The sequence below is a fragment of the Corvus cornix genome, chromosome 10 (assembly GCF_000738735.6).
Source record: "Corvus cornix cornix isolate S_Up_H32 chromosome 10, ASM73873v5, whole genome shotgun sequence".
Classification (NCBI taxonomy): Eukaryota; Metazoa; Chordata; class Aves; order Passeriformes; family Corvidae; genus Corvus; species Corvus cornix.
Genome location: NC_046340.1, coordinates 16,946,865 through 16,973,114, shown reverse-complemented (window position 1 = coordinate 16,973,114; position 26,250 = coordinate 16,946,865). Strand labels below are relative to the sequence as shown.

The 26,250-nt window shown below is 39.5% G+C and overlaps 1 protein-coding gene and 1 long non-coding RNA gene across 3 annotated transcripts; one reads left to right on the top strand and one right to left on the bottom strand.

Annotated features, from left to right (window-relative positions):
- Nucleotides 1-205: 205 nt before the first annotated feature.
- Nucleotides 206-25,282, top strand: CA12 (carbonic anhydrase 12). 2 transcript variants are annotated; one of them, XM_010390768.2, is made up of 10 exons: nucleotides 206-441; nucleotides 3,596-3,616; nucleotides 9,684-9,863; nucleotides 13,348-13,490; nucleotides 14,307-14,402; nucleotides 16,064-16,127; nucleotides 16,580-16,737; nucleotides 17,787-17,913; nucleotides 22,292-22,376; nucleotides 23,060-25,282. In XM_010390768.2, the coding sequence occupies exons 1-10, from the start codon at nucleotides 351-353 to the stop codon at nucleotides 23,142-23,144; spliced, it is 1,050 nt and encodes a 349-aa protein (XP_010389070.1). In that variant the 5' UTR covers nucleotides 206-350; the 3' UTR covers nucleotides 23,145-25,282. The 2 variants fall into 2 exon arrangements, with proteins under 2 accessions (XP_010389070.1, XP_019136316.1); XM_019280771.1 differs by lacking the exon at nucleotides 9,684-9,863.
- LOC120410539 lies at nucleotides 21,389-24,812 on the bottom strand. Its single transcript, XR_005602758.1, has 4 exons — nucleotides 24,719-24,812; nucleotides 22,594-22,689; nucleotides 21,837-21,906; nucleotides 21,389-21,447 (listed from the first exon to the last, which is right to left on the bottom strand). It is a non-coding gene; the product is annotated as an uncharacterized LOC120410539 (long non-coding RNA).
- Nucleotides 25,283-26,250: the final 968 nt, after the last annotated feature.

Sequence of the window (26,250 nt, the reverse complement as noted above, 5' to 3'; positions counted from 1 at the left end):
TGCTAAATAATTTCTCAAATTCCATGTTTAAATTCCCTCTCTAAGTGCTGGAGTCTGCCCTGTGAGGACCTCACTAAAACTGAGGTAATGAAGGATATGATCAGTTTTCTGAGGCTGTTGTGACATAGAGGTAGGTCTGATTACATCATTTGTTTTGGGTTGAGTCTCAGGAGCTTTATAAAAAGCAGTCCTAAAGGCAAGGAGAGAGAAAAGGGGAGAGGAGGGCAGTAACTCATTAGCAGAAGCTCTGTATATCTGCATTCTGCTATTTGCCACATGTCTACAAGGGAATTTCTTCAGAGTGCAAAGAAACCTGTGAACTGCTGGAATATTATAAGTCTTTCCTTGAGATGTCAGCCAAGAGCTTCAGTATAGTCACAGTGGCTACTGTGCTTATTTTCTTCCTAAAGATACAGCTCTCAGTGCAAGCGCCGTTGAATGGTAAAGTCTTTCAGCTTTCTATTTTATTGTCACTTGTACCTTAGGGCAGTTATTTATGCAGAAAGATGGCATATTTTAATTATTACTATTCAATAACGCTCAAAGTTGTATATTGTTGTAGTCTACAGTTGTTTGGAGTTAGTATTCTTATTTCAATTTCTCAGAAAAGGTATTCTGAAATATACAGGGAAGAGAAATTTGTCCTCTGATTTAGTTGGCATTCTAGACTTCTTCCATGCTCAGTATGCTTTGCTTTGTGATCCTTCTATTTCTCATAAAATGAGGCAGAGACTGGCCCTTTCAGAGTTAGTGGAAGCATCACACTTTTCCCTCTGCCTGTTTATTTTTAAACCAGAGAGAAAAAAGGCAATGCCTGTAAAGCACCCCACATAGTAGAGGTCATTCTCTTATATTGAAACAAGACTAGTTTTAGGAGGTTGGCACTCTTCACTCTCTTTTTAGGAGTCCATGTTCATCTATTCAAGCTGATTCTAACCAATTTTAATTTTTTCACACTAATTATAATCTACCCAGTGTTATTATAGGATACGAGGGGAATCATTCTAAAGTGTTGTGTGAGAGGACTTACTCAGCACGTATATTCATGGGACAAAAATCCAGAAGGTTCAACCATAATCCAGAGCTGTTGGTTCATGCAGAGCTCTGTCAGGACAAGCATTTTACCAGGTTTTTTGCATGAGCAGCATAAGCCATGGAATTCAAGCTTTTAAGGTCATCGTCTTGTTTTGTGCCTATGTCCTCTGAAAAATGCCTATATTCTCTAGCAGAATCTCCCATCTGAAGGACAGAGGTTCCTGGAGCTTGGTGCTTTCCAGAACAACAGAATAAATAAAGCTTGATGTTTTCCAGGTGCTTTCTGTGACCATACAGAAGGTTTGGAATTGAAAGGATGTGTTGAAAAGATATCTTACGATACATCCTGAAGGGAATTCTGGAGAGTGCCTATCTCAGACTTAGAAACCTAGTAGCAAGAAATGGCAAGAGCTAGAAGATCTGCCTGTCTCAGACATCTTTCCAAGTAGATTATCACACCTACAACCATTCACACTTTCCCAGCTCTCAAGTGACATTGGAAATGGATTTATTCCCTGGCTATTGATCAGTCAGATGCAGGTACACTGGCTCTAAGAAGCTCCTCTGCCATGCACCGGCATGTAACTGTGTTACTCATCAATACTCATCCCAACATGAACAAAGAGGCAGGAGAGTGTTCACAGACACAGAGCCATTGAATGTTCCCCTCCAGATGTGAATCCTCCAATTTGACACTGTGTGACAGTCTGCCTAACCCTCATTCCATTACCAGGCAGAATAAGGGTAAAAGCAACCTTGCTCGCAGTCGGAGGCAGGCAGCTCTCTGTGTTCATTCAGACAAAATCAAGGAGGTTCTGCCATCTGGTAATTGATTCATCTCCTGATTCAAGATAGATGAAATGAGCATAAAGTGCCTCAGCCCTACCTACAGTAGTTGCTATGGTTGTGCTCACCATAAAGTCATAACAGCAGTGACCTGCAGATCATCAAACTACTCACAGGCTAAGGAATACTTCACTTGGCAAAAGACTTGAAGCTTTCACTTACTTTTGTGTCTAGTGGCATTACTGACCAAAATACTGTAAACACTTTAAAGTGATGGTTTTAAGGTTGCTGTAGATTATAAAAATCATAGTTTTGACAACTCATACACATTTTAATGGTCAAAAAGAGCATGAACACAGTAGTTAAGTCAGTATTTCTTCAAACCCTGCTCAAATGAGGATGTTTCTAGAACCTACTGCCAGTCAGTTTCTATCTGTATGCAAGTTTTGCCTACAGAATGACCAAAGGACACAAGCAACCCCCAAAAAACCCAGTAAGAGGTAATCCCCTGCAGAGAGAAGGCAGGAGGAGAAGGAGGTTTCTCATCCTGAAATCTAAAACATTAATTCTTCTATGAGAAGAACCTGAGGACTTGAGCCAGGATGATTACACAGACCTTGCTTTGAAAATTCCAGTGTAAAAGAATGAGGCACACTGGTCCTAACAAACTGAAAACAGAGAGTTTCGTGTTCCCAGCACATAGCAATACAAAAGAGCTAAATTCAGTTGGTTTGCATACCCCTACAAATTAATCCCAAACATTTCACACAACATTCTTAGGGAAAGAGCTGCATCTGTGACCACACTTCAGAGCACAAGAAATGCTGCCAAGAACCATGTATTGAGCAGACAGGTGCATGTAATGATAAATATTTGCCTGCATGCATATAGACACTCACAGGCACACTGAGTGTTTGCAAGATTTGTATTTCAGGACTATTTTCTAAGCAGAAATAAAATTAAATTTGCAGAGAGTAAAGATCAGCATTAGCCTGATAACACAAACTGTTCAGGTCTGTCAAGACAAGTACCTCTAATTATGCAGCAAGCTGAGTGTTTTTAAGTAGATTTCAGGACCAGGAAAAAAATTACTAAAAAGAGCATTTAATAAGTCAAGACATTTCCAGAAACATGCAGAGATACTGTCCCAAGTTCAGTTCCTTAAGCAGTGGATGAGTGTTGATCATTTTAGCTCTCACACACCCTCCCTGGGATTCTCTGATTTATATGGGTTCATGTATCATACTCCCTTTTTTCAAAGTCCATCTATTCATTTCTGTCCATCACTCCTCAGTGTAACGACTGGCAAGCCACTGATGTTTTTCAAACTCCTCAACAAGGCATACAGGGGTTCACTGTAGTTACACTCCACTTACTTTCCTTAGCTTCCTAACCAGAAAAAAATCCCAGGGATGTACCTACAGACAAAGTCTGTGGATATTCAAATTTAAATAAATAAATAAATATATAAATAAATAGATATTTTTTTTAAAAGGCAGTTTTGCCCCAAGATTTAAGTGACCACAAGAAATTCACCCCTATGGGCAGGATCACAGGGATAATTATAGTTACAATTTGAGTGAGAAAGGTTCATAAAGTGTCAAAAAATTTGAAAGTGTCTATGTTTTGCTATGTTTTGATCAACAGCTGGGACTAGAAAGATAGACAAAAGTATTGCAAAATTCAATACATGGGTTTAAGTAGCAATTTGTTTCTTTACAGAGTAAGATCAATTTCAACTACTCACAGTAATATCTCCTTTGTCTTTAAACAGGGTCAAAATGGTCTTATATTGGTAAGTACTAATTCATACATACAAAGTTATGGCTTTCTTCTATACTTTAAGGACAACCTGCCAAATGTATTCTGGTGAGTACTTACTGGGATCATAATCCTTACCCAGGTTTGAATCTGGTCAATTTTCTTGAAATCTGTTATTCATCCATCAGGTTTCATATCTAAGTGACTGAGAATTGGTTACTGAATTCTAAATTTCCATGTGGAATGACAGGAATTTCAGCAGACTAAAGCTGGCCCTACAACTGCAGAGGGTCCCTGAAGCCCTCTGTTTCCTCACCAGTCACAGGCCAGCAGCACATTCCAGCCTAGTTCTGCAAAGAGCATTCTCTCCCTGCCCACATGAATCTTCTTTTTCAAGTAGTCAGAGTTCAGCAAGTCACCTGTATCATGTTACTGGAGACTCAGGTCCCCGAAGATCCCAGCAGTGACAAAATAAATCATCTTCAGGAAAGCAGTGTTAATTTGTAACTAATCCTTTTAGTCATCTACTAACTCAGGAGGGCCTGGTGGCTGCTCAGAAAAAGAATTATCTAGCATTTTTCTTTTACTTATCAAATCCTCTCGCCAGGTATTTCCTCATTCAGAGTAGCATTTTACATGCCAAATACCCCCACAGAACTAGGCAGTACAGAGAATCTCAGAAAAAAAATGCTTGTTCTTAAGCTTTTGGTGCTGCTCCAAGACAACACAAAGAACCTCTGAGACTGAAACTTGCTGCTGGGAACTCCTCCCTTTGGCTGTGCTCCAGTTTACCTGACTTGCTTCACATACACAGAAGGAAAACTGTCAGCTGCATGTCTATCTGCCAGTGTCCATACATATACCTCACATTCCCAGTAGGGAGAAAGCTTGACACAGCTTCAGCAAAAGCCTGGGTCTTCCACTTTGACAGCAGCCATCAGATAAATCTAACCCTGCTGGGTAGTAAGGAAAACAAGACTTTTTTTACTACCATCAAAGCAGAAGTTTTGCCCTTCTTCCCAGGGTAATCCTTGTTTAAATTAGTTACTTCTCCCTTCCTGGAAATTTGGGTACCAATGATGATTTCAAAGTGTATTATTCTCAATGCCCAACTTCATCAATTCCTGTTAAGCTCTTCCATACTGCGGTCTGATTTCTACATTCTAAATGTATGGAGGATAGAGAGAAGGTTCACAAAACAGGTTGTCTTTTTCCTTCAACTATTGATTTCAAAATGTATTTAGAAAAACATATAAAAGCAAATACATAAAAGCAACTTCAAATAAGTAAGGTGGCAAGTGGACTTGTACAGAATAGTACAGAAAAGCGAAGGTGGAGCATTGATCCCCACAGAGAAAAACAGCTATTAGAGAGGTTGTGCTAACCCAGGAAAGAGCCCCTCTGTACTCTTCTACTGATCCTGGTTCCTTACGGCATCCTAAACTTTCCACCATTTACCTCTGTCCCCGAAACACTTTGCAGTGCCTCTCACTAAAATTGAGTCAATAAGAATGGAAAGGAAATCAAGCCATTATAACCACAGTGCAGACTGATGTCAAGATGAGGGTCAAGGTACAAGCTTAAGGGTGGAGGAGAAATCTGGGTGCTCACTGTCAGAGGTTTCTATTTGTTGAGTAGGACGATATGTAAAACTGAATGGTGATACAGTGTTAGTACCTCAGGCCACAGTAGCAAAGCAAGATGACACCGCATGGGATCAGGCCTTATCTATTCAGCACAGGCTTTCCAAAGAAATGAGTTTGCTTTGCCTATAATGGAAACTACTACATTAGATACATCAAATATAAAGGCTAAACCTCTCCTCTGTTTGCTTCTTCCTTAGCCAAACTGCAGCAATGCTATTTGTTCTTCCTCTTTTCACTACCCTCGTACATAGCCCAAGAAAAAGTGCCTGGAGGAAACACCATGGAGCAGTGAGGCCTGAGCCCTCAGACCCCCGTGACACAGGCTTGCTTTGATCAAGTAGATCAAGTGTATCATAAGGAAAGTGTTTTCAATTAAAGAACTAAAAGAGTGGTTCCTATGCCCCACAGCTCAGGACAGCATGTGCAGGCAGCTTTTGGCAGTGCTGCTGTGTGGCTGTGAGGTGCAGGCTGAAGTCTTCTGCCCCAGAAAAAAATGGTAGAAGTGGATGTGAGGCTTCAGTTATTTGGATTCTGGCTCTGTTTCTGTAGGGTAAGTGGGCTGGAATGAAATCAAAGAACCAGAATCATCCCTTCAGAGTGGACAAGCAGCTACAATGGAGAAAACTAGCTTTGCAGACAAGTTTAAGGTAATAGTGCCAACAGAATTATTAACATGCTTTAGCCGTAATATTGCCAACAGAATTATTCATGTACTTTAGCATGTGAAGAGACAACTTCATGCTGCAATGCAGACACAAGAACTGTTGCTAACAGACATCAGGCTAATTGTACTTGCAAACTCTTTTATTCTGCTGTTGCCAAATACTCCAATTCAGTGAAGTGCTGAGAACCTGTGCTAAGACCCTTCTACTTCCCCTTCAGAAATGCAAGCTTTAGTGAACACACTTGAACATGCCCCAGATTTCTCATACAGCACTTGAATGCAGTAACAGCGACAGCTACAGCCCTTTGGCGATTCCTCTATCTCACAAGCTTCCCTCTGGACGCATGTGTGGAAGATACACACATATTGGCTCTGTGTGCACAGAATGGTATGACTGAGCTCTGAGCAAAATGGAAACCATGTGGTCGTGTCACCATGGCAGGGAGCCTGGACTCTCAGCCTTCACCACTATCTCAGCCCTGGGCAAACAGCAACTTTACAGCTTCCAGCTGGCTGAAAACAGGGCAAAGTGCTCTGCCTGGCTGCAAAAATACCACAGACACTCCCTGTGTTACTGATCCAATGCATTTTACTACACTAGTTTGCTTCTAATCAAGAGAACTTGGATAGACTGTGAAAATCTGGAGCAACACAAACATTAATTGGTCATCAGAGCAGCAGCCTGTTGGTACCACTGGAGTCTCACAGTGCTGTTTTCTCCTTATTTTAAATGGGCCAATGTATACATCCTGGGAGCAGACACCACTGTTCTTGAAGGAACATCTGTCCTGCATTGCCCAGCAGCACCAGTGCTGTGGGGCTGGCTGGAAAGCTAAAAGCTGTCAAAGGAGATGGTACAATGGACATGCGCAGCCTTGGTGCTGAGGGTGTTTTGCTCAGCTCACTGGGCAGTGGGCAGCCAGACTATCCAGAGAATTATTCCTGCTTTATCTACAGACATCTTTTATGAAATAGCCATGAGGGCACAGTCAGGCTCAGGGCTATTTTCAATGTGGTAAGGGAACACGGTCCTGCAAACTCATGTCAAGCAAGGCAGTCCACAAGCTGGATTTGGGCAGCCTCAGTTTGCACCCCCTAGGGCAGGGAGTGTTCTTGGCAGCACTGGGAGCAGTGGTAGCAGGAAGGGTCCTACTTCCACTCATTCCAACAGCTCTCTACCTTAATATGCTCACTCCAACAGCTGAATTATAGTGTTGAGGGGGCGGAACAGGCCCATGGCACAATTAGTGCTCTGCTGACACAGTCATGGTGGGATCCTCATAGCAGCAAACACTTCTGAAATGCCTAGGTCACAAATGTGTCACACAAAAAGGAAATTAACTTTGAAAATAATTTTGCAGTACTTCTTATGTTAATATCTTTTGGGACTTGCAGCCCAGGCCAATCTTACATCCACATGCTGTTCTTTACTCAGTAATACTCAGACAAAGCCTTTGTAAACACAATGTGATTTCCACTGAATTTATCTGAGTGTACTGGCACAGAAAAAGGAAAATCTGGTTCACAATCAATCATTCATTTTCAGCAGACCTAGCTGAGAAATGCCTTCCAGCTGTGTGGTTTATCTACCGTGGAAATCTCAATTTCACATATGCAAAACTAAGCTGCAGTGAGCTCAGCTCTTTGAGACAGGAGTTTTGAGGCACTGAAATTAGAAAGACTATGTGACAGAAGACAGAATTTCTATAAAAACTGGGTTTGTACCAAAAAAAGAGGTTTCGCTTGGTTTTGTTGGGGTTTTTTAATTGAGCAGGAATGAGAAACAAGCAAAAGGTTCTGTAGCTTAAACGTCTGTGAGTGAAGTTGCAGATTTATGTCAAGAAAAGGATAAATGCCAGTAAAGATCAACGTACATAAAGACTGTGATAACTGCATCATTTGACAGAAAAGACAAAAGTTTTCCTTCTGAACTGGTGATGTAGGTGTGGAAGTTACCACATTCTGTTGCCAACTCTTCCAGACATTCAACTCACCCAAACACAGTACTGAAAAAATGATCGGTACTTCATGACATGGTTTTCCCTGGCTGGGACCAGACTTCTATTTCATACATCAATCACCGATTTAATTATCAAGTCTCCAAAGCTATGATATGTAATATATTAAAATCTTCTTGCAAACTCACTACCTTATCAAACCTTTTAAAATTATTGAAGTCTTTTTACAATAAAGGCTTCTCACCAATTTTCTGACATTGCTGTAATCTTAGCTCCTAGTAAAGTGTTAAATTTCAGTGTCATTGTCTTGCACAACACGTTTGAACCTAAGAAACCATCATTTCTTGATATATCCTATTGTATCTTTTCCTGGGAAATATTTCAGTATGTATTCCATAGTATGGAATTTATGCTCTTCTGGACGTATTTGTTATTTGCCAAAAATAGGTAGAGGATAGGCTTCTATAATGTCAGCATAACATTTATAACCTTTTTAAAAGAAATTCAGCAACTTTAAGCTAGTATCACAAAGATGTAAGTGGAAAGAAATTGATGTGATTGTCAGAGAACTGGAGTCAAAAATTTAAGTTACAGCAACAGCAAGGCCTATTTATACTGAAAAGCACTGATTGAGTCTGAGTATCCACACTGCAAACAAAGTCACCTGCTAACCTATGTCTTGAATAATCTTAAACAGCTTCACCAAGGAAGTAAGTCTGTCTTTAAGTACCAGAACTGATCTTGTTGATTCTGACACATGCACTAGGTTTAAGTCAGACTCACCTCCACTGTCCATTTACTTGGCAATTGTCTTTCATGTAAATAAAGTGAGCCACTAATAGTATCCTCCTGACTGTTAATTTCCTTCAGAAAATATCTGAACTTGCAAGATGACCTGATCTTCAAAGAAGCCACTGGGAATATTACAGGTTTGAAAAAGAAGCCTTCTAATCAAAGACTCAAGGGACTCAATCTACTTAGTTTAAGAGAAGTGAGAAACTATATCCTCTATGTTAGAAGTACTTCAACAAGGAACAAAAATATGGGAACAGCAGGCTCTCAGTGAAAAGCAAGCTGCCAAGGAGAGTAATTATCCATCGGGCACTAATGAAGTATCTTTTGTCTGCAATGCTTAAAGGAAGAATAGATGTTTCTTCCCTTCTGAAAGAAATGGCCTCACCAAAGTAGAAATTGATCCAGGGAGGCCCAGTGTCCTGTGTTACACAGATTGGGCTGGGTGATCCCTAAGGACCTTTCTGCCTTGGAAAGAATCATGATGAATGTTCAGAGACAAGGAGGAACACAAGTTGCAAGTACCTCTTCTGGTATTTAAATCCAAATCATCTCATCTTACAGTTTGCAAACAGCTGCTAGCTGTTAATGTGTAATTAAAGGCACAATTAAAATTCTCTTGATATTATCTACTCTTTGTAGATCTTACCTCAGGCAAAAGGCTGTGATGAGGAAAAGTTTCACCAGAGTTTGAGCAAGTTACTGCAGGTCAAATTACCGTAACACCTTCCATTTTTGCAAGTTAGCTTTTCACTGTGGGTTATGCAATCCTGTTAGACAGAGCCAGACAGTTTGTTCAGTAAGGAAAAGTCTGTGAGGGTCTGATATAATCAGACCTGTCTCTAGGTCACAACACCCTCAGAAAAATGATCATATCCTTCATTACCTCAGTTTTAATGAGGTCCTTTTTTTAAAAAAAAAAGTCTTAAAAATTCAGAAAAGGCTTCTTTTCCAAATTTTGTGAGAAGGCTGACACAGGGGAATTTCTGTGTTAATTGCACAGTAAAGGTTTCACAAACATGTCTCTGTTAATTCACACAGGTCCTGATGGAGAGAAGGCCTGGTCAAAGAAATACCCATTTTGTGGAGGAGTATTCCAATCACCAATTGATTTCCACAAAGATATTCTCCAGTATGATTCTAATCTCTTGCCTTTAGAATTCATAGGCTATAACGTGCCCTCCACCGACCAGTTTACATTGATCAATAATGGCCATTCAGGTAAGGGAGCTCATGGACAGCAAGAAATGGTAAAAGAAAGAGTTGCAGGAACTCAGTGGTTTTTTTACTTCATGGGTGGATTACTTTGATTATCAGATGAAATTAAGCTGCTAATCACATGAGGAAGCCTTCACATCAGCATACCTACATCTACAGAACAGGCTAGAGAAACCTGGGAATGTACTAAGTACCAATGGATTCCCAGTAAGTCAAACTTTAAATAAAGAAATTTAAAATAAACCCTAGGCATGTCAGAATTAGTGCCCAAGGTTTTCTTCTTACTTTGGTTGTGGTGCTCCAAAACAGAAACAGACTTTGTGATTCTGCTAAAAAGAGATTAACTGATAAAATATGAGTAATGGGTCTCTTACATTCATCAAAGCAGCTCAACTGAATTATTTGGGGGCGTGGGGAAGAGGAAAAAATGTAGGAGCACCATTCTGTTCTTTTGACTTGAGATAGAAACCTTCTTAGTGTAAGGTAAGATAGACAGTGATAGGTAGGGATAGGTAAGAAGACAGAAAAATAGTTAGAAACAGTGTACAAACAGGCCCTCCCCACAGCAGCACTAAATCAGCGTCAGTACAGAAGGTAAATGCAGAGATGATGCTGTCTCATAAAGGTCTCCTATAATTACACACTATACAATACACCAGTGAGTCAGCCCTCCCACTTTTCATTCCTTCCTGAAACACTTGAAGACATAGAAACAGTAAGTTATAAAACCCTCCTTCTCTGTATCCTCCTTTATTGCATAAGTATCAAAATAACCTGCATTGTAAAATGGCCTCTGCTCTCACATGCCTGGTTATAAGTTGATCAAAATCTCTTTTTTTTAAACATTCTTTCAGTGAGGTTGACCTGCTCTATTGAACATCGTAAGTGTCATACATGAACTCCCTAATTAGCTTGGTCTTTGCATGTTAAGTGTTTTAATTAGTTAATTTTGGGTTACACAATTTTTAATTGAGTGTTAATGTTCACCCATCAGTCCAGGTACAAAAATCAAGTTCTGCTATTAGTGTTTTCACTTGTTCAAAGCAGTTTATCTGCATCAGTTCCAGTTAAAATCCCCCAGTTAAAAGTGTCCCAGTTAAAAATCCCTTTCCAACTTTAAACCACTTGTACACTGTAAGAGTTGTTTTTCTCATGTTCACTGTATACTTTTACAAATGTTTTAAGATGTGTTGGATGTATTTTAATATTTTTTTTAAGGGTTTCTACTTTGCACCCTAAGTCTCAGAACCAGCTCCAAACCCCAGTTTCTAACAGCCAACAGCGAGTTTTAGACCTTTAGCCGTTGGTCTGTAGGTAAGCTCCGTGGCAACCTGAATCTTAATAAGGACGTGTTACCACTCTTACCCCAGCGGCTACTACCCCAACCCTGACAACGACGAGCTATTGGTAGACAGAGATAATCTGTCAAAAGGGAAGCACCAATCACTTAGGACCAAAGGGGTGTGCTTTGGGCGGGCTGTGGGTGGACTGGGGCGGAGCAAAGGCACTATCAAATAGCGAGTCAGCGTCAGAGCAGGGGCAGAGCACTGGAGATTTCAGCTGTAGTGGACGTGAGTGCTGGGCACTTAAGCCTTACTCCTATTTAGGAGCCTTTAATAATTTTTCTTTGACTTTTGGGTTAGCTAAAAGTCAGCCCAGCACTGCAAGTTTTCCACCAGAGGTCCAGTGCTGTTTAAGCCCAAAGATCTCTAATCCCTGCGTTCCTGGGCATACCTCTTGAGCCACTAGGATCCCAAATTTTTATATTTTTCTGATTTTCGTAATTTTTCAATTTTTCTGTTTTAATAAATTATTTTAATTTTTCTAAGTTGTCTCGTTCCTCACAATAAGCCCATTCTTCAGTAAGGGCCAATCTCTTAGGAGAGATTCCTGGTTTTCCTCTTGATCAATTTCTCCATTAAAACCAGGAATGGCTGGAATACCCTTTCCTTGTGAGCCTTCTTTTCCTAAAAGTCCTTCTCGGTCCTGAGTGAAGGACTGGACTGTCACAGTTGAATGCACCAGGCTGATGTACGTGACAGGGAATAGGCAGAGAAGGAAAAATTGTCACTGTGTACTCGAAGGGTGCCAGAGTGCAGAAGGAGCTAAAAGAACGGCACCAAGAGCCTGTCCCTCCCAAAACAGTCACAATGGTAAAAACAAATTCCTTGGAGAACCTAAGTCACTACCACTGTCAGACCTCACCCCTAAAATACAAAATTCGATTACTTCCTAAAGAAAGCCGAGACAAAAACATAACACCCTCAGGAAAATGGGAATTCATTTCCAAGGTCAGTGCCCTCCTAGAAAGCAGCAGAGATGCATCCTACTCTAGAAACCTCATTTAGATACAAATTAGTTGCCCTGAGTAACAAAAAATTAGCCTCTGTTGGAGTGATTGTTATACCATATGCTGCTACCTTCTCTTTCAGCTAGAGAAAATCAGTAGCATGCTTAGTGTTGTGCTGTCAGTCATTCCTATATATAATTAATGTTCTTCACCAGCCATCTCGTCCAGACACAATTACCTACTTCAGCTAGACTGAAAACAGTAGAGCTCAAAAAAACCCTCTTTAGTAGGAGCCTAAAAATACATAGGCTCACAGCTACTTCACTACGGCTTTGAGCCTTGTTTCCCCTGAAAAGCATGTCCAGGACAGTCCAGAAATAAACTGTATTCACTCTGGAAAATAATACAGATAAACTGCAAAGAAATTGATCCGTTCTTGACATAAGCCATTGCTTTATTAAGTACCAAATGCTCCAAGTGAACAACTGAGAAGTTTCTGCTGGGTTGAAAATTGCTACTGTCATTTCTACACCAAAAAAACCCCAACAGCCAGCCTGCCTTCCCCACTGGAGAGCCTTAGTGAGCTGAAGGGACGGTAATGCATACAAAGGTCTCCCTCCAGCACGTCAAGAGAGGAAATGCTAGTTGTTAAGGCCTGGGATTATCTTTTGCTTGACATCAGTTTGGGGAGCAGCAAGGAGAGGGGGGAGTTTATTTGGTTTTGTCATCTGCTCCTTAAAGAAGATTAAGAGGCAAGCAGAGCTCAATATAACAGAAGATATAAATTACCGTGATAAATATTAATTTATTGAGCCATTTTCAACCATTATAAGGGGATTGAAAGAAGGTACATGAGCCTAAATTTTGCTTCGACGTATCAATAATTGTCTCTTCAATGTCTGAGATAAATTCGCATTCTTCAGGGAGAAGAAAGATCTTCACTAGCAACAATTGTCACATTCAATTCATGTATTTGAGAAAATAGAAATGGGTGTGTTCTAAATGTTCTAAATCCTGATCTACTAAGAAAGGCTTCAAGAGAACTGAAGTGTTTTATCTCCTAACACAGACTGAAATGGATTTGAGTTAAGAATCTTTTTTTTTCATGCTCCATATATAATATGCAGTATTTTTATTTGCCCTGTTCTTGAGAGCTGTGGTATCATTTGTTCCTATCTGGTTTTGATCTGCTTACAGTGAAAATGTATCTGTCACCGACTATGTCCATCAGAAACCTCCCGTTTGAATACACTGCATCTCAACTTCACCTGCACTGGGGAAACCGAAACAAGTCTGAAGGCTCCGAGCACACTGTCAGTGGGAAGCATTTTGCAGCAGAGGTAAGGCCAGCTCAGATCAGGGGAAGAAGCAAAGAAGGTTGGGCAGGTCCCATTGTTTCAAAGTGGGATCTGTGTCTTGGGTAAATGATTACAAAAGGCTGCAAGGTTCTAAGCCAAGTATTTATGATCTGGGTACATACTAAAAAAATGGGTTGTGCACCACAAAAAAAGATGGACTCAGACGTGCTAAGTCAGGGAGCTGGAATTTAGATTCTGAACTCAGAACTGGCACCAGGTCGCTTGAGGTAAATTTTACCTGCATGACACTGCTGCTCTGTTTACCTTTACTCACCTTCTTCTATCCAGTGACAAACTATTTATCTTTTCTAATTTCTAAATTATGGATTTTGGAATACATTTTGATAAGCAGTACCAATCAGATATTTACCTCTAAATTATTAAAAAAATAAACTAGTCAGAATAATTTGCTTGCATAACAGCACTTTAGGAATCCATTTCTTCTCTAGTTACATTTAACACTTGGGTTTGCATTCCAAATATTGGAGTGCTAAGGTGTTTTTTCAGAAAAATGTATTAGTACTCCAGTCAAGATGCCTTGAAGCTGAAGTCATGGATCCTCTTTCTCCCCTCATCATGGGGCATGTGGGCTGTGTGTAACTCAGCTACAGCAGGGCTGGGAGTCCCAGGACCTTCTGCCTTTCTCTAAAAAGATCCTACCACTGCACCCAGAAATCACTGAAGGACCCTCCTGCATTGTCTTATCCTGAGGTGGCTGCACTGGTCCTTTTTAGCTGTGAAGCATAAATGTGAGCACGACCCAGGCATTATTGTAACAAAATATCTCCTCCTTTATAGCTGCATATTGTACATTACAACTCTGAGAAATACCCAGATGTAACAGCAGCAATGGACAAAGCAGATGGGCTGGCAGTTTTGGCTGTTCTCCTTGAGGTAGGATGCAGGATCTTTTTTTTCCTGGTTGTTTAGAATATGCTTTCAATCATTCAGTTATGAGAGACCTTTAATGTACAAAATTACCTACATTATTTAACAATACAGTGGCTGAATAAAGGTTCTTCCTTTTCTCTTTCACAAAAAAAAAAAAAAAAAAGGGTTAGATTCTACCAGCATATACCAAACCAGGAGGAAATATTAAGAAAAGAGAAATTCTGAGTATTTCCTCATGTTTTTTAGTAAATTAACTTCAGCTATGTTAAATCCATCCTTGCATTCATTTACAAACTAATGACTGGTAGCTTTTATCAAACAAGAGGCAACAGTGAATTTGAAGCTCATTTACTCAAAGCTGCCTACTGTAGCATGAAGCAGTTTGAACACAGAAGAGAGGCACAGGCAGGCACAACCCTGCCTTTGACCACTACATGTAATTAGGATTTAACCACAGTCTTCTCCCTGCTAACTTCCCAGATTCTTTGAATCACAGATTACAGTAAATGAGTACATTCAGTGACATTTTAAGATGTCAGAAGGACGGCTTTCCAATTTTCCTCTCTAAAGTTCCACATATGAAGATAATAATGATCTTAAGCAACAAAAAAAAAAATTAGTAGCTTATACATATATAATTCTCCTTTTTCTTGAGGATTAAAACTCCTCAATAACTGTAAAGACCATTTTTAAATGTGAGGATTTTCTCCACCATAGCAAACCAAAACCACAAGTTTCCACATTTCCATCAAAAAAGTAAAATGTTCTAGTTAGCAAACAAAGCTCTCATTAATATTACCCAAGCTCACTTCCTAGTGAGGTGATTCTGACAGTAATTTTGTGTTAAATTTCAGTTCATTTGGAAGTTGTAGCTGTGGAAAGTGTCAAGAGTATTGTATATTATGCTAGGGAATAATACTGGGATTCTGGTTATTTCTAAGCAATGGTGTTTGAAAATCAAATTAGTGAACAATGGAGATTAGGTCTTGGAAATGCTTTCAGACAGCTGGTGGCTATTACAGTTGATGTAAGGACACAAGTTTACGATGTCCGGTTGTCAGAGGAGTTGCTCAGCACCAGCTCTGAAGAATTAATAAAAAAGGCATTAATTATTAGACTGAAAAGCTGCTGGTAGCAGTTGAAAAACATAGTCTTATGTGATAGTTGAGTTATAGGCTTTGCCAAATAGTTGAGTTGTAGCCCTGTAGCACCCAACAGTGTCATTCTTTACCTCACTGGACCATGAAGAGCAGCAGATTAAAAAATGTTTGTGGGTGGAAAAATGTGGCTTTGACTGGAAACCAGGAGATGATCTGAGAAGCCTGGCAGCTGAGAACTTCTGCCTGCAATGCTGTCAGAGGAAAGGGTTTCTCTTCATTTGCACAGCACTCTGAGCAGGCAAGGGCAATAGGGTCTCTCACATGCACACAAAAGGTCTGCACTGCAGTTGTAAAGGCAGCATTATGATACAGCAGCTCTAATAGATAGCCCTGGAGCAGGAGCATAATCATGGCTCTGAGGACAGAGGGAATGTTTGAGTTATAAAATACTTATGCCACATGAATATCTGGACAGTGAAGGCACTTGCCTTAAGACAGGCCAGAAGTACAGACTCATATTCAGACTGGTGATTTGCACAGCTGTTGATAATGTGATCATTGCAGATTGGACCCTTCAACCCATCCTATGAAAAGATCTTCCGGCACTTCCAGAATGTGAAATACAAGGGTGAGTGGCTAAATCAGATTGAGAATGGCTGAGAGTATCAGATGTCACCCTGAGAGGGATTGAACTGGCTGAAGAAACAGTCCAGCGATCCCAGGCAAACCTGTCACAAACTGTGAAAGGCTTCCAAATGCAGTGCATTTCTGGGAAGAGCATATGGCTAGGACATCCCGTGTGATTCTGACTGGGCCTCATTTCTTCCACATGGTGTTTTTTAGTTAATATGGCCACAGTTTATCTTAGAGGACTCTGATCTGGTATCTTAGACAAGATGCATACATAGGAAATTTGAAAAGCCATACTTCTTATTAAACTGGGATCATCTCTGCTAAAAGGTTTTTTTTATCCTAGTGATATGACACTGAAAATATCCTACTTACTGACAAGCAAATTCACTTGACTGAAACACCCTGTGTAGTCATGATGCAATATTTAACACAAACTCCCTTTTTTAGATCAGAAGGTCCTGGTCCCTGGTTTCAATATTCAAGAACTGCTTCCTGACGGACTGGATGAGTATTATCGCTATGAAGGATCCCTGACAACTCCTCCCTGCTACCCGAGTGTTCTCTGGACAGTTTTCCGACACCCTGTTAAAATTTCTCAAGAGCAGGCAAGTTCCAACAGAGCACATTTTCCTGATCGGTGTCTGCTAAAGAACTGTAAATACATATTCTTATTTCTTGGATTTCTCTTATGTTCCTGTAAAACTGAAAGGTGACCATTGCTAAAATCCTTTGAGTGGGAAGAACAGCACAGAACTGACATAAATCAATATCCCATTCTGTTCGTTGTTCGCATGTTTTCAGTTGGCCAGAACAAAAGACAGCCAGCTGCCCAGCAATTGGTACACTATGACCTTGAAAAAATCACAGTCAAGTGAAATGAATTTTTATTTTCATTATGTACTTACTCCCTGCTCTAAGTCTTTCCATGAGTTACCTGCAGATTATTTTGTTTGGGCTCCATGTCTGAACGCTATTCACCAAGTATTTTAGTGCTACTTTGATTGATGGACTTTGGTGGGTTGGAAAGTTTCTAAAAAGCTTGTGTTGTGTTATTTATCAATCTTGAATCCCCTAGCTTTTCTCCCAGCTTACATTTTTTGTGCTCATCTAATTAACTTATTTTGCTCTTAGGTGGCCACTTACATAGACTATAAACTCACAATCACTATCTTCTGATTCATGTGTGATGAGACACAGGGGGAAAATATTATTATCAAAATCTCGGATCAAATTACTGCATGCTTCTCATTTCGAAAATACATTCCCACCTTTGTCCATTCTGTCAGATCACGTCTCTACCAAAATAAAGAGTTCTTTCAAAAAGTAGCCTTTAATACCACTTAGGAGTTAGACTGTGCCAGGGAGAGCATGCTGCAAAAGTCTACCATGTTTCCTCTCATCCAGTTTTCCTGGCAGATAATCTGATAGTAAGGAGTAGTTTTATCAGGACGTAAACAAAATACAGGTATGGACTTGGAGATGTCACACTGTTTACACATTATTCTGTATTTAGGTTTACAGGCCACACAAGACTTATTACTTAATGTATCCTCTTCCCTTTGACTACCCCTTTGATTTCAAACACTCCCAGTGATCCCACACTGGCACTGCTTTCTCTGTATTCTGGGAGCTGAACAGGTGCTTCCCTTTCTAGTTACTGGCACTGGAAACAGCCATGTACTGCACAGAGAGTGATGACCCAGAACCCCTGGAAATGGTTGATAACTTCAGAAACGTTCAGGAATTCCATGAAAGACTGGTTTTTATCTCCTTCCGTGAAGGTGAGTTGTATGAATGCTTCTGTGCAAAGAAACAGTGCACAGTGATCTGGGTAAACGTGAAGTACTGAAATGGCAGTCCTGCTGCACTGTACCACTACAGAAACACAACAATCTCCTTCCCCTGTAGTTCACTTTGTTGCCTTTTCTTTTTGTATTGCACTGATGCATGGGCAATTGCACAAGAATAAGGTATTCTCAGGGTAGATAAGAATTCTTTTCCACAGTGGGTGTCAGGCAAGTCCTGCAACCCTTCTGATCAAAGGCAAGGATATAAAAGAAGGAAGACACGATTGGCCTTGTCACCCTTGGCAGAAGTATTTGCTGTCACTCCAAATACTAAACAGCTCCACAGCTGAGCTGTTTCAGCCAGTGTAAGTGCTTAAGATGGCCTTGTCTCACCAGTGACATTTGCTGGTTCTCAGCAATGTCAGGCCTGATCTTATGCAGACCACACATTTAAAGGGAGTCACAACTTTGCCTTTCAGGGACCTTGTTTTGGGGAAATTACACAGAATCAGAAGAGGTCCTTGAGGAATTCACACTTGGCAAATAAATATAATTCATAACATTGGATTCTATGGTTCAGCGTTACAAATTAAAAAACAACAACCCCATTTTATGAGGAAGAACTGATCCAAAGGCTTAAATCTGCAGTGTTACACAATGACAAGACATACGTTTGGTGGGGAGCTTTGCACAAAAGTCCGCATCTGTGGTGAGAAGCTGAGCTGTACCTCACAGAAAGGCCTTTGAGTATATTGTTTGTGCAAAATGTATTGTTCCAACTTCTTTGTTGTTTTGCAAATGAATACTCTTAAGGACTTGTGAAGGTGGCATGTACACTCAAGGCAGATGAATCTAGGCAAGCCACTACACTATTTGAAATTGAGAATAAAATACTTCTAAAAGAAAAAGCAGACTTCATAAAAAAGATTAGCCAAGTAGTAAACTTTCAAATTAATAAAATGTGTTAGCACATCATTTCAACTTTGCTTGTCAGTTTCTTCACTGCTTAGATGAAAGAACAGAAAACACAGGAATTGTCTGTTTTGGACACTTTCACACAACAGCCACTGCAGAAACAGTTCCCTGCAGGCACACTGCAGTAGTTGTTCCTGCCATTCCCCTCTGCAGACAGACCGTTTCATAACATATCTCTTCTAATAGAAAGCTACAAAGGAGAAAAGTGAAAATTAGAGATCAGCCAAAACAAATCCTGGCAAAACATTTCTCTGAAATCAGAGATGATTTACATTTGTCACCAAAAGTTGACTGATCTCTTAAAATGAGAATTACACTAGTAGTTCTTTTGTTGCTAGATTCTAAACACAATACATAGGAAAATTACACGTTTAATGAACTAACATTCCGTAACATCTCTGTGATTAATATACAAATGGATACTGGTTGCACAAACAATATTTTGAGTAAACTAAAAGCTGACTGAATAGTGAAAGAGGAGAAGAACTAAAGTATGTCAGTCTGTTTTCTGCTTTTATGGATTGGCCAACCAGAGGAATGCCCCCCATGGCATTCTTATATGACCACAAAGAGGTTAAAACTTTCTTCTCCAACCTCCAGCCTCAAACACTGGCTGCCAGCTAGAGAGCTAGTTGGGTCCAGGATGGCTATTTCAGTAATCCTCTTCAAATCTCTGCTCAAGTCAGATTATGAGCAATGATTTCAACCAGCAGAATTTGCAATACAGCTGCCAAGTTTCTGAGACTAAGGCTTCCTCTGCAGCGTCTTAAATCTCTGCACAAACAATCTACTATAGCAATGCCACTGCAGAAACACTTCCTGAAGTACCAGAAGTTCCCGAGTGAGCAGCTCTCTTGTGATTGAGACAGGTTCACCATGCAATCCTAGCAATCCAACTTTTACATTTTCTAACCTCATCCTCTGTGTATCAAAATTCAATACCTGGTGGGCTTGGCAAGGGTACGTTGTCAATTCCTAACCACACCTACGAGCCACTGATCTGCTGAGTCAGAGTGGTCAGTCAGAAATGAGAAATGCAGTTTTCCATCTGTTTCTTAAGCTGACCCTCCAGGACCTGACTATATTCTCTCTGTAAATCACACTCAGTATTTAATAGTAGAAAGTAGAGAGTTACAACCCACGATCTCAATAATTGAAAATCAGACACTATACTTTTCATCCAGGAATCTCCAAACACTTCACAGAAATAGTGTAAGTATCATTATTTCCATTTATGGGGGAAAATTTGATCCAGATGTGACTTTCTCAAAATTGTTGCTGTGAACTAGAGCCAAACCAAGTAACAACATTTGGTTCTTCCTCTGTTAAGCCACATTATTGGCTCCCACGCAGAGAGGACAGCAGCTCTAAAAGCATTTTCAATGTATCTTTAAAGCCAGCATGACTTAGCAGAGTTAAATTGTAGGGGTTATTGCCCATCCTGCTGTTCATACTCCAGAACCAGTCTCTATGGCTATGAAAGACATTGCTCAGTGTTACTTTAATAGAAACTCCCATTCAGTCTAAGTACATTTAATTACAAAAGCTCATTGACTCTATCAGTGAACCATAGAAAAAATGTTCAACCCATTTCAAAAAAGGTATTCATTGCCCCTATAATCTCACATTCCACTTACTGCAGTCACAAAAGCTCCCTCACAGGTGCAGGCCCTCACCTAAAGGGCAAAAAAAGTCAAGAAAAGAAAGAAATGAAAAAGAAAAAAAGGAAAAAGAAGATTAAAAGGCTCCTGTCAAAGCCCAATGAAGTACACCTGGTTGCTGCAAGTATCCAGCCTGATGCAGTCAGCTGTACCTCAAATAGGAACAGAACACACCTATTAAGAAGGAAAGGAGAGGCCATGCACAGAATCAAGGATTGGGCCAGGCAACCACAGAAATTTGTAAAAGAACTCCTGTTGTGCACACCTAGGCCCCTACTAAGCAGGTTTTCTGAGCAACTTTTCTGCCTTATCAGTGACAAGCCTGAGAGCTGCCACTTTCACCTGAGCACAGACACCACAAGATGGGGCCACTGGACGGTGTTTTGCATCAAAATTGAAAATGACTGAAGTGCTCGGTCATCCACATTTTTGATGCCAGTAATGAGTATCTAAATTCATACTCACTATTAATAAGAACCACATTGAAAAAAGCCTCTAATCTTTAAGGATTACACAGCAAAACTCACACGTGTTTATGATATATTTTGTCTGTCAGCAATTTATTTCAATAAAATCAGCTTCACATACATGCAGCTGGAATTTGTTTCGGTGTTCAAACCACTCATTGCCCACGAGTTAAACAGGAACTCATGTCTAGTTTTGATTAGGGTACCATGCTGAAATACTAACTAAATTTTGTAAGAAGAGCCTCTCATCAGAAAGAAGTACTCCCTACCCTTCCTCTTCAAACTACAAGCTCTTTTTCTACAGTTATCTCTTTGGTGTTACATTTTTGTGTCCATTTGACACACCTTTACTATAACAAAACTCACCTTTTGTAAAACAGATCTTCTTCAAGTCCATGGATGTAAGCTTCTTCCATTCAGCTGGGCTTCAAATTAATGAGTCAAATGGAGTAAGGTTAAACTCCACGTTTAACATTTGTGTTTTATCAACAACTGATTTAATAAGAGAAAATATTTAGATGGAAAACATGAAACCTGTCAGTTTGACTCTGAAAGAGCTCTGATGTTGCTTAGAGAGAAACAGTCATTTGATAAAATATAAAAAACAATGCGTAAATAAATTAAGAAAATGCAGTTAAGAAAAGAGAGCTCACCTCCTGGATCTTTGGGGAGGCCAAAATAAATAAAAAATACTTCCATTGCCAAAAATGTACGTGAAGCTCACTACCAAATATAGCATTATGATAATCCTTAAATCTTTATGCAAACAAGTGATAACTCAGTTCTTCATACTAATATCCTGATTAATTTTTACCTTCTTTGATGCCTTTAAGCAATCAACAGCAAAGCGTATCATTCTTCAGCTGTCCGCATTCAATGGTGTTCTGTTTGAGAAAACAAAAGGCATCAAATTTAACATCCTTGGCTGCCTGGGTTTAGTTCTTTGGATTTGCTTATGATCTCTTATTTATTACAGCACAAAAATCATATTCCTGCTATGACCTGCTGTGCTGGTGCCTCCACACTGGCATCGTGACTTCAGCATGTGTCTCATGTCACAGCATTGTGAACTGTGGATCCAGCTGTGGGACTGGGACATTCCAGGGAACACCTGTGCAAAGTTACCCATTCCACAGTCACAAAGTGATGTGACCAGGCTGTAGAAAAGTTGCAGATGCAGAATGCAAATGTTATGACAGACCAGAGACTCACCTTCTCTTCTCTAGACAATGATATCAACAGTTTTGCATGTTTTCCCTCTTTTCCTAGGTTTTGTGGTTTCTGTTGTGATAGCCTGCATTCTGGGAGTTCTCATCATTCTTGCAGTAGCCTTCTGGCTACTGAAGAAGAAAAGGTAAGATGTCTGGCTGTCATATCACAAAAAAAAAATCCGTATTTTTCCTCTGACACGAAGAAGTGATTGTGTGTCCAAAACTTTGCACATTGTTTTATACTGGTAAGGTTTGATCTTTTATAAGACATGATCTCTTCCTACAAACTATGATTTGTTTTTATTACTGTAGACATTATTTCCCCTGTGTGATATCAGACTGGGTCAATAACAGACTTACCCAGTTTTTCTATTTCTCAAATGCCATTTGCTCTTTTCTTGTTCTTTTTGCTAGCACTGCTGCTCCTAATTGCTTTTTGGATCCTTCCATTTTTTCCTAGAACAGTAAGTGAAACAAGGAGAATGGAAATTTAGGAAAACCTCTCCCAAAGGTCACAACATTTTAGAGGAAGAAATATGTACTGCCAAAAGATCATTAAGCCACTGTTTGCCAACAAAGGCAAATCCTGGAAAAAAATCTAAGATTACAAATTTTCCTACAGCCTGATTCCCTTTGCATTCAGAATTGACCTTGCATACAAACTGTGTACTCCTGAAATATTTGTAACAATAAGCTACTGTGACATTTGCACTAGTACAGAGAAAAATAATCTCATACATACATGCATAATGGACAATTTTAAGTAACTAAGTGTGCTTTTCCTCCACTGGCATTACAATTATTTAATAAATTTGTTTTATTTTAGCTGCAAAAAGGGAGGTGAAGACAACAGAGGAGTCATCTACAAACCAGGCATGTCAAAGGAGGAAGATGACATCTCCAAAATTTGATGCCCTGCTCTGTCACAAAAGCCCCATTTCATTCATAGCACTGATTTATTTTGGATTGGTGAAATACATCTCCTGTTCTTGGCTAATGATAAGCCTCAAGAGAGTTCTAATAACACATACCAGCCATGAGTTTTCTGTAGCCCTTGTTCTCTTGTTTTCCAGAGAGATATGATCAGTGAATCCCCCTGAGTGGAATTCCTCACCACATTCTTTTCATGTCTGCTGCTTACTGAGTCTGGGTGTTTTAATTGATTTTACAGTTAATCCTAAACTCCAGTTTTACGGTTTGTTTAGCACAGGTTTTCCCACAGGTATTCAAATCTGAAGACACTCATCAAGCTACAAGCACTCTTCCCTGCTAAAACAAGGTATTCGTTTTAGCAGGATGAATATAAAAAAGATAAAGGGAAAACTGTATTTGACATCAGTATTTGAACTGGGTTGTTCAACAGATACAGTTTTGAAAAGCACAGGATACGATGCCAGTGCATTCACCAGTGGGATTGTAATATTAGAGGAAAAGACAAGTGTAAATCCAATGAAAGCCACATGGATTATTAATGGCGTTCAAGCCCAGGAACTCAGTGCTGAGAAAACACTACTGCTAGAGGAACAGTTACCTGTCCAGATATTACACAGCCTCACAAATCTGTTAAGGAAGTCAGCCCCTGACTGTCACTGGAATTAGAGAAGAAGATTGTCTTATTATCCTGCTCTTATTTATAGAGTGTGTATGAATGAAGTGAAGATAATGTAGTTGCTGCTGCTTTTAAGCAGACTTGTCATTTAACCATGAAAACCTGATAGATTTTACAGTATATATTACAGTTGCAATTACACAGTAGATGTTTTTTCTTATTTAGTTCTCTTAGTAATCTAATTCCTAGAAAGAAATCTAAATTATCTTTTCAAACCTCACAAGCTAGATACTCGAGTCTCATTATGCATTTTTGGAAGTGAGAAGCATAAACCTGTTTCCACTGCAGACAAAGTGGAATGCCATTGACTTCAGGAAGACTACGGTGTATCCAGCCTACCCCAATGCATACAGAATTCCTCTTAAATCTGACATCTACAGCGTGGATCTGAAATACTTGTACTTCAGTATGCACACAGGAAGTGACAGACCACAGGATCATACCTAAAATAACTTCAGGTCTGAATGCTGCTAAACACTACTAGGGAAATTTCAGTCTGAACTTTATACTTAGATCCCTTTTACGTTCAATTGCAGCACCACCACATCTGGGATTTTAAAGAAATAAACTCTTATCATATGTGTTATCTCCTTTCAAGATGGCAGATGCAGACTGTTTCAGCAGAGAGTATTTTAGATTCTTTCCCTTCCATCCCCAAGAAAATTGTGTGATGTCAAAAGCAGGCTTTTGAGTGCAAGGAGAAATAACTTATTAATACTTACTGTACGTGAAATTTAGGAGTACATCTTACAACTGAGTACACTGCATATGCCAGCATTTTTATCCCACAAAAACAAGCACATAAAGATCATCTCATTGAAATGTCTGAAATTACATAAAAAGCAGCATTTGTGTGCTACAGGGAACATAACTTACTCCTTGAATAAAGGTGTTTAAAGACATGATTACATAATAAATTTTATGCTGTTTCTTTGGTTTCTCTTGTTTCTTCTAGAAGAGTAACATTTTATTGTGTATTTTAATCTTCACCTCAGCTGATTAGAAATATCCATCAATCACTCTCTTTTGCATGTAGCATCCTTGACACCTGTAAAAAGAAGCATAAAAACCTTAGCCAAGCATTACATACCTACTGTGAGGAAAATCTCACAGTACCAGCAAGGGAAACATATTAAACACATTACACATTTGGGAGAAAATGTCTCCTTCAGAACTGTTTCTTGAGCAAAAGAACATACTGAAGAGGAATTCACACAAATCATATTCCTGCTATTCCCACTTATAACACTCAAATTGCACGGACGCCTCCTATAAAATCCCTACTGCCTTTGAAAATGCAAGCATATGGGAATTATTGTTTTTCTTTAATATTGTATTACCAGTTTGCACTGCCAGTGGTCCCTAAGCTGAAAGAATCTAAGCTCATATGTTTTCTGGTCTCTGTAGCCACTGTCATTTAATAAACCTATTGAAGGATCACTTTTTTTTTAATAGTTTCCAGCAGCTTTCTTTTGTCACTCTTACATGCACAATATGTCCAGGAAAAAATCAGGCATGATCAGAAAGACAGATGTAGTTAACACGCTACCATAATAAACGAAACCAAGTTTAAAAAAATCTCAATTCACTTATTTTTTAAATGGAATGACCCATTTCTGAGATTCCAATAGCAGAAATGAAGCCTAAATAACTTGAGTCAGTGAAGTGGAAGAATAAGATGCCACAAGGGATGTAGAACTCTCCTTCCATTTCCTTGTGACAGAAGGAAATCCTTTCTGTTCTGTGTGACAACACCCTCACAGCGTGACTGTGTAATCTCAGAGTATTCACTTCCTGTCAGCAAATACAAATATCCTCACAGAGGTGCTTTACTGACTGTTCCACTTCCTCGTTCAGGCAAGAATTCCTCCTCTCAGGAAGACGTTATCAAAACAGCAGCTATCAGGTTTTCTTTTTTAGTTCAGAAAGGAGAGCTTACTCCAGGACATCCTATCATAGTTTATATAACAAAGTCTGAAGTCAACTTGGTAGAACTTTGTCAGAACTGGCTGATCAGTCACAAGACTGCTAGAAGTGTGCAGTGGGATCATGATAAATACCTTATTTTTACACCTTCTCCACCATGAAGAGTGTAAGGGTACAACACATCTTGGATAACTGACTGTGTTTCAAAATTCACCAAGGAAATACTGAATCACAAAAAATTCTTCATGTATCATCTCTAATTTATGAAAACAAATCCCAAATGATTACTTTTAACATATATACCTAAAAGTTAACACCCAACAAAAGCAAATTTTGAAAAGCGTATTAAATATAGAAGCTTTAGGGGAAAAAAAGCCTTCTGGACTTCAGCTAAAATGGCGGAAAGAAAACAAATAATTTTGCTATTGCAAAGCTTAATGTGTTGAAGTAAAACGTTATGTTCATTAATTCTGTAGCAAGAT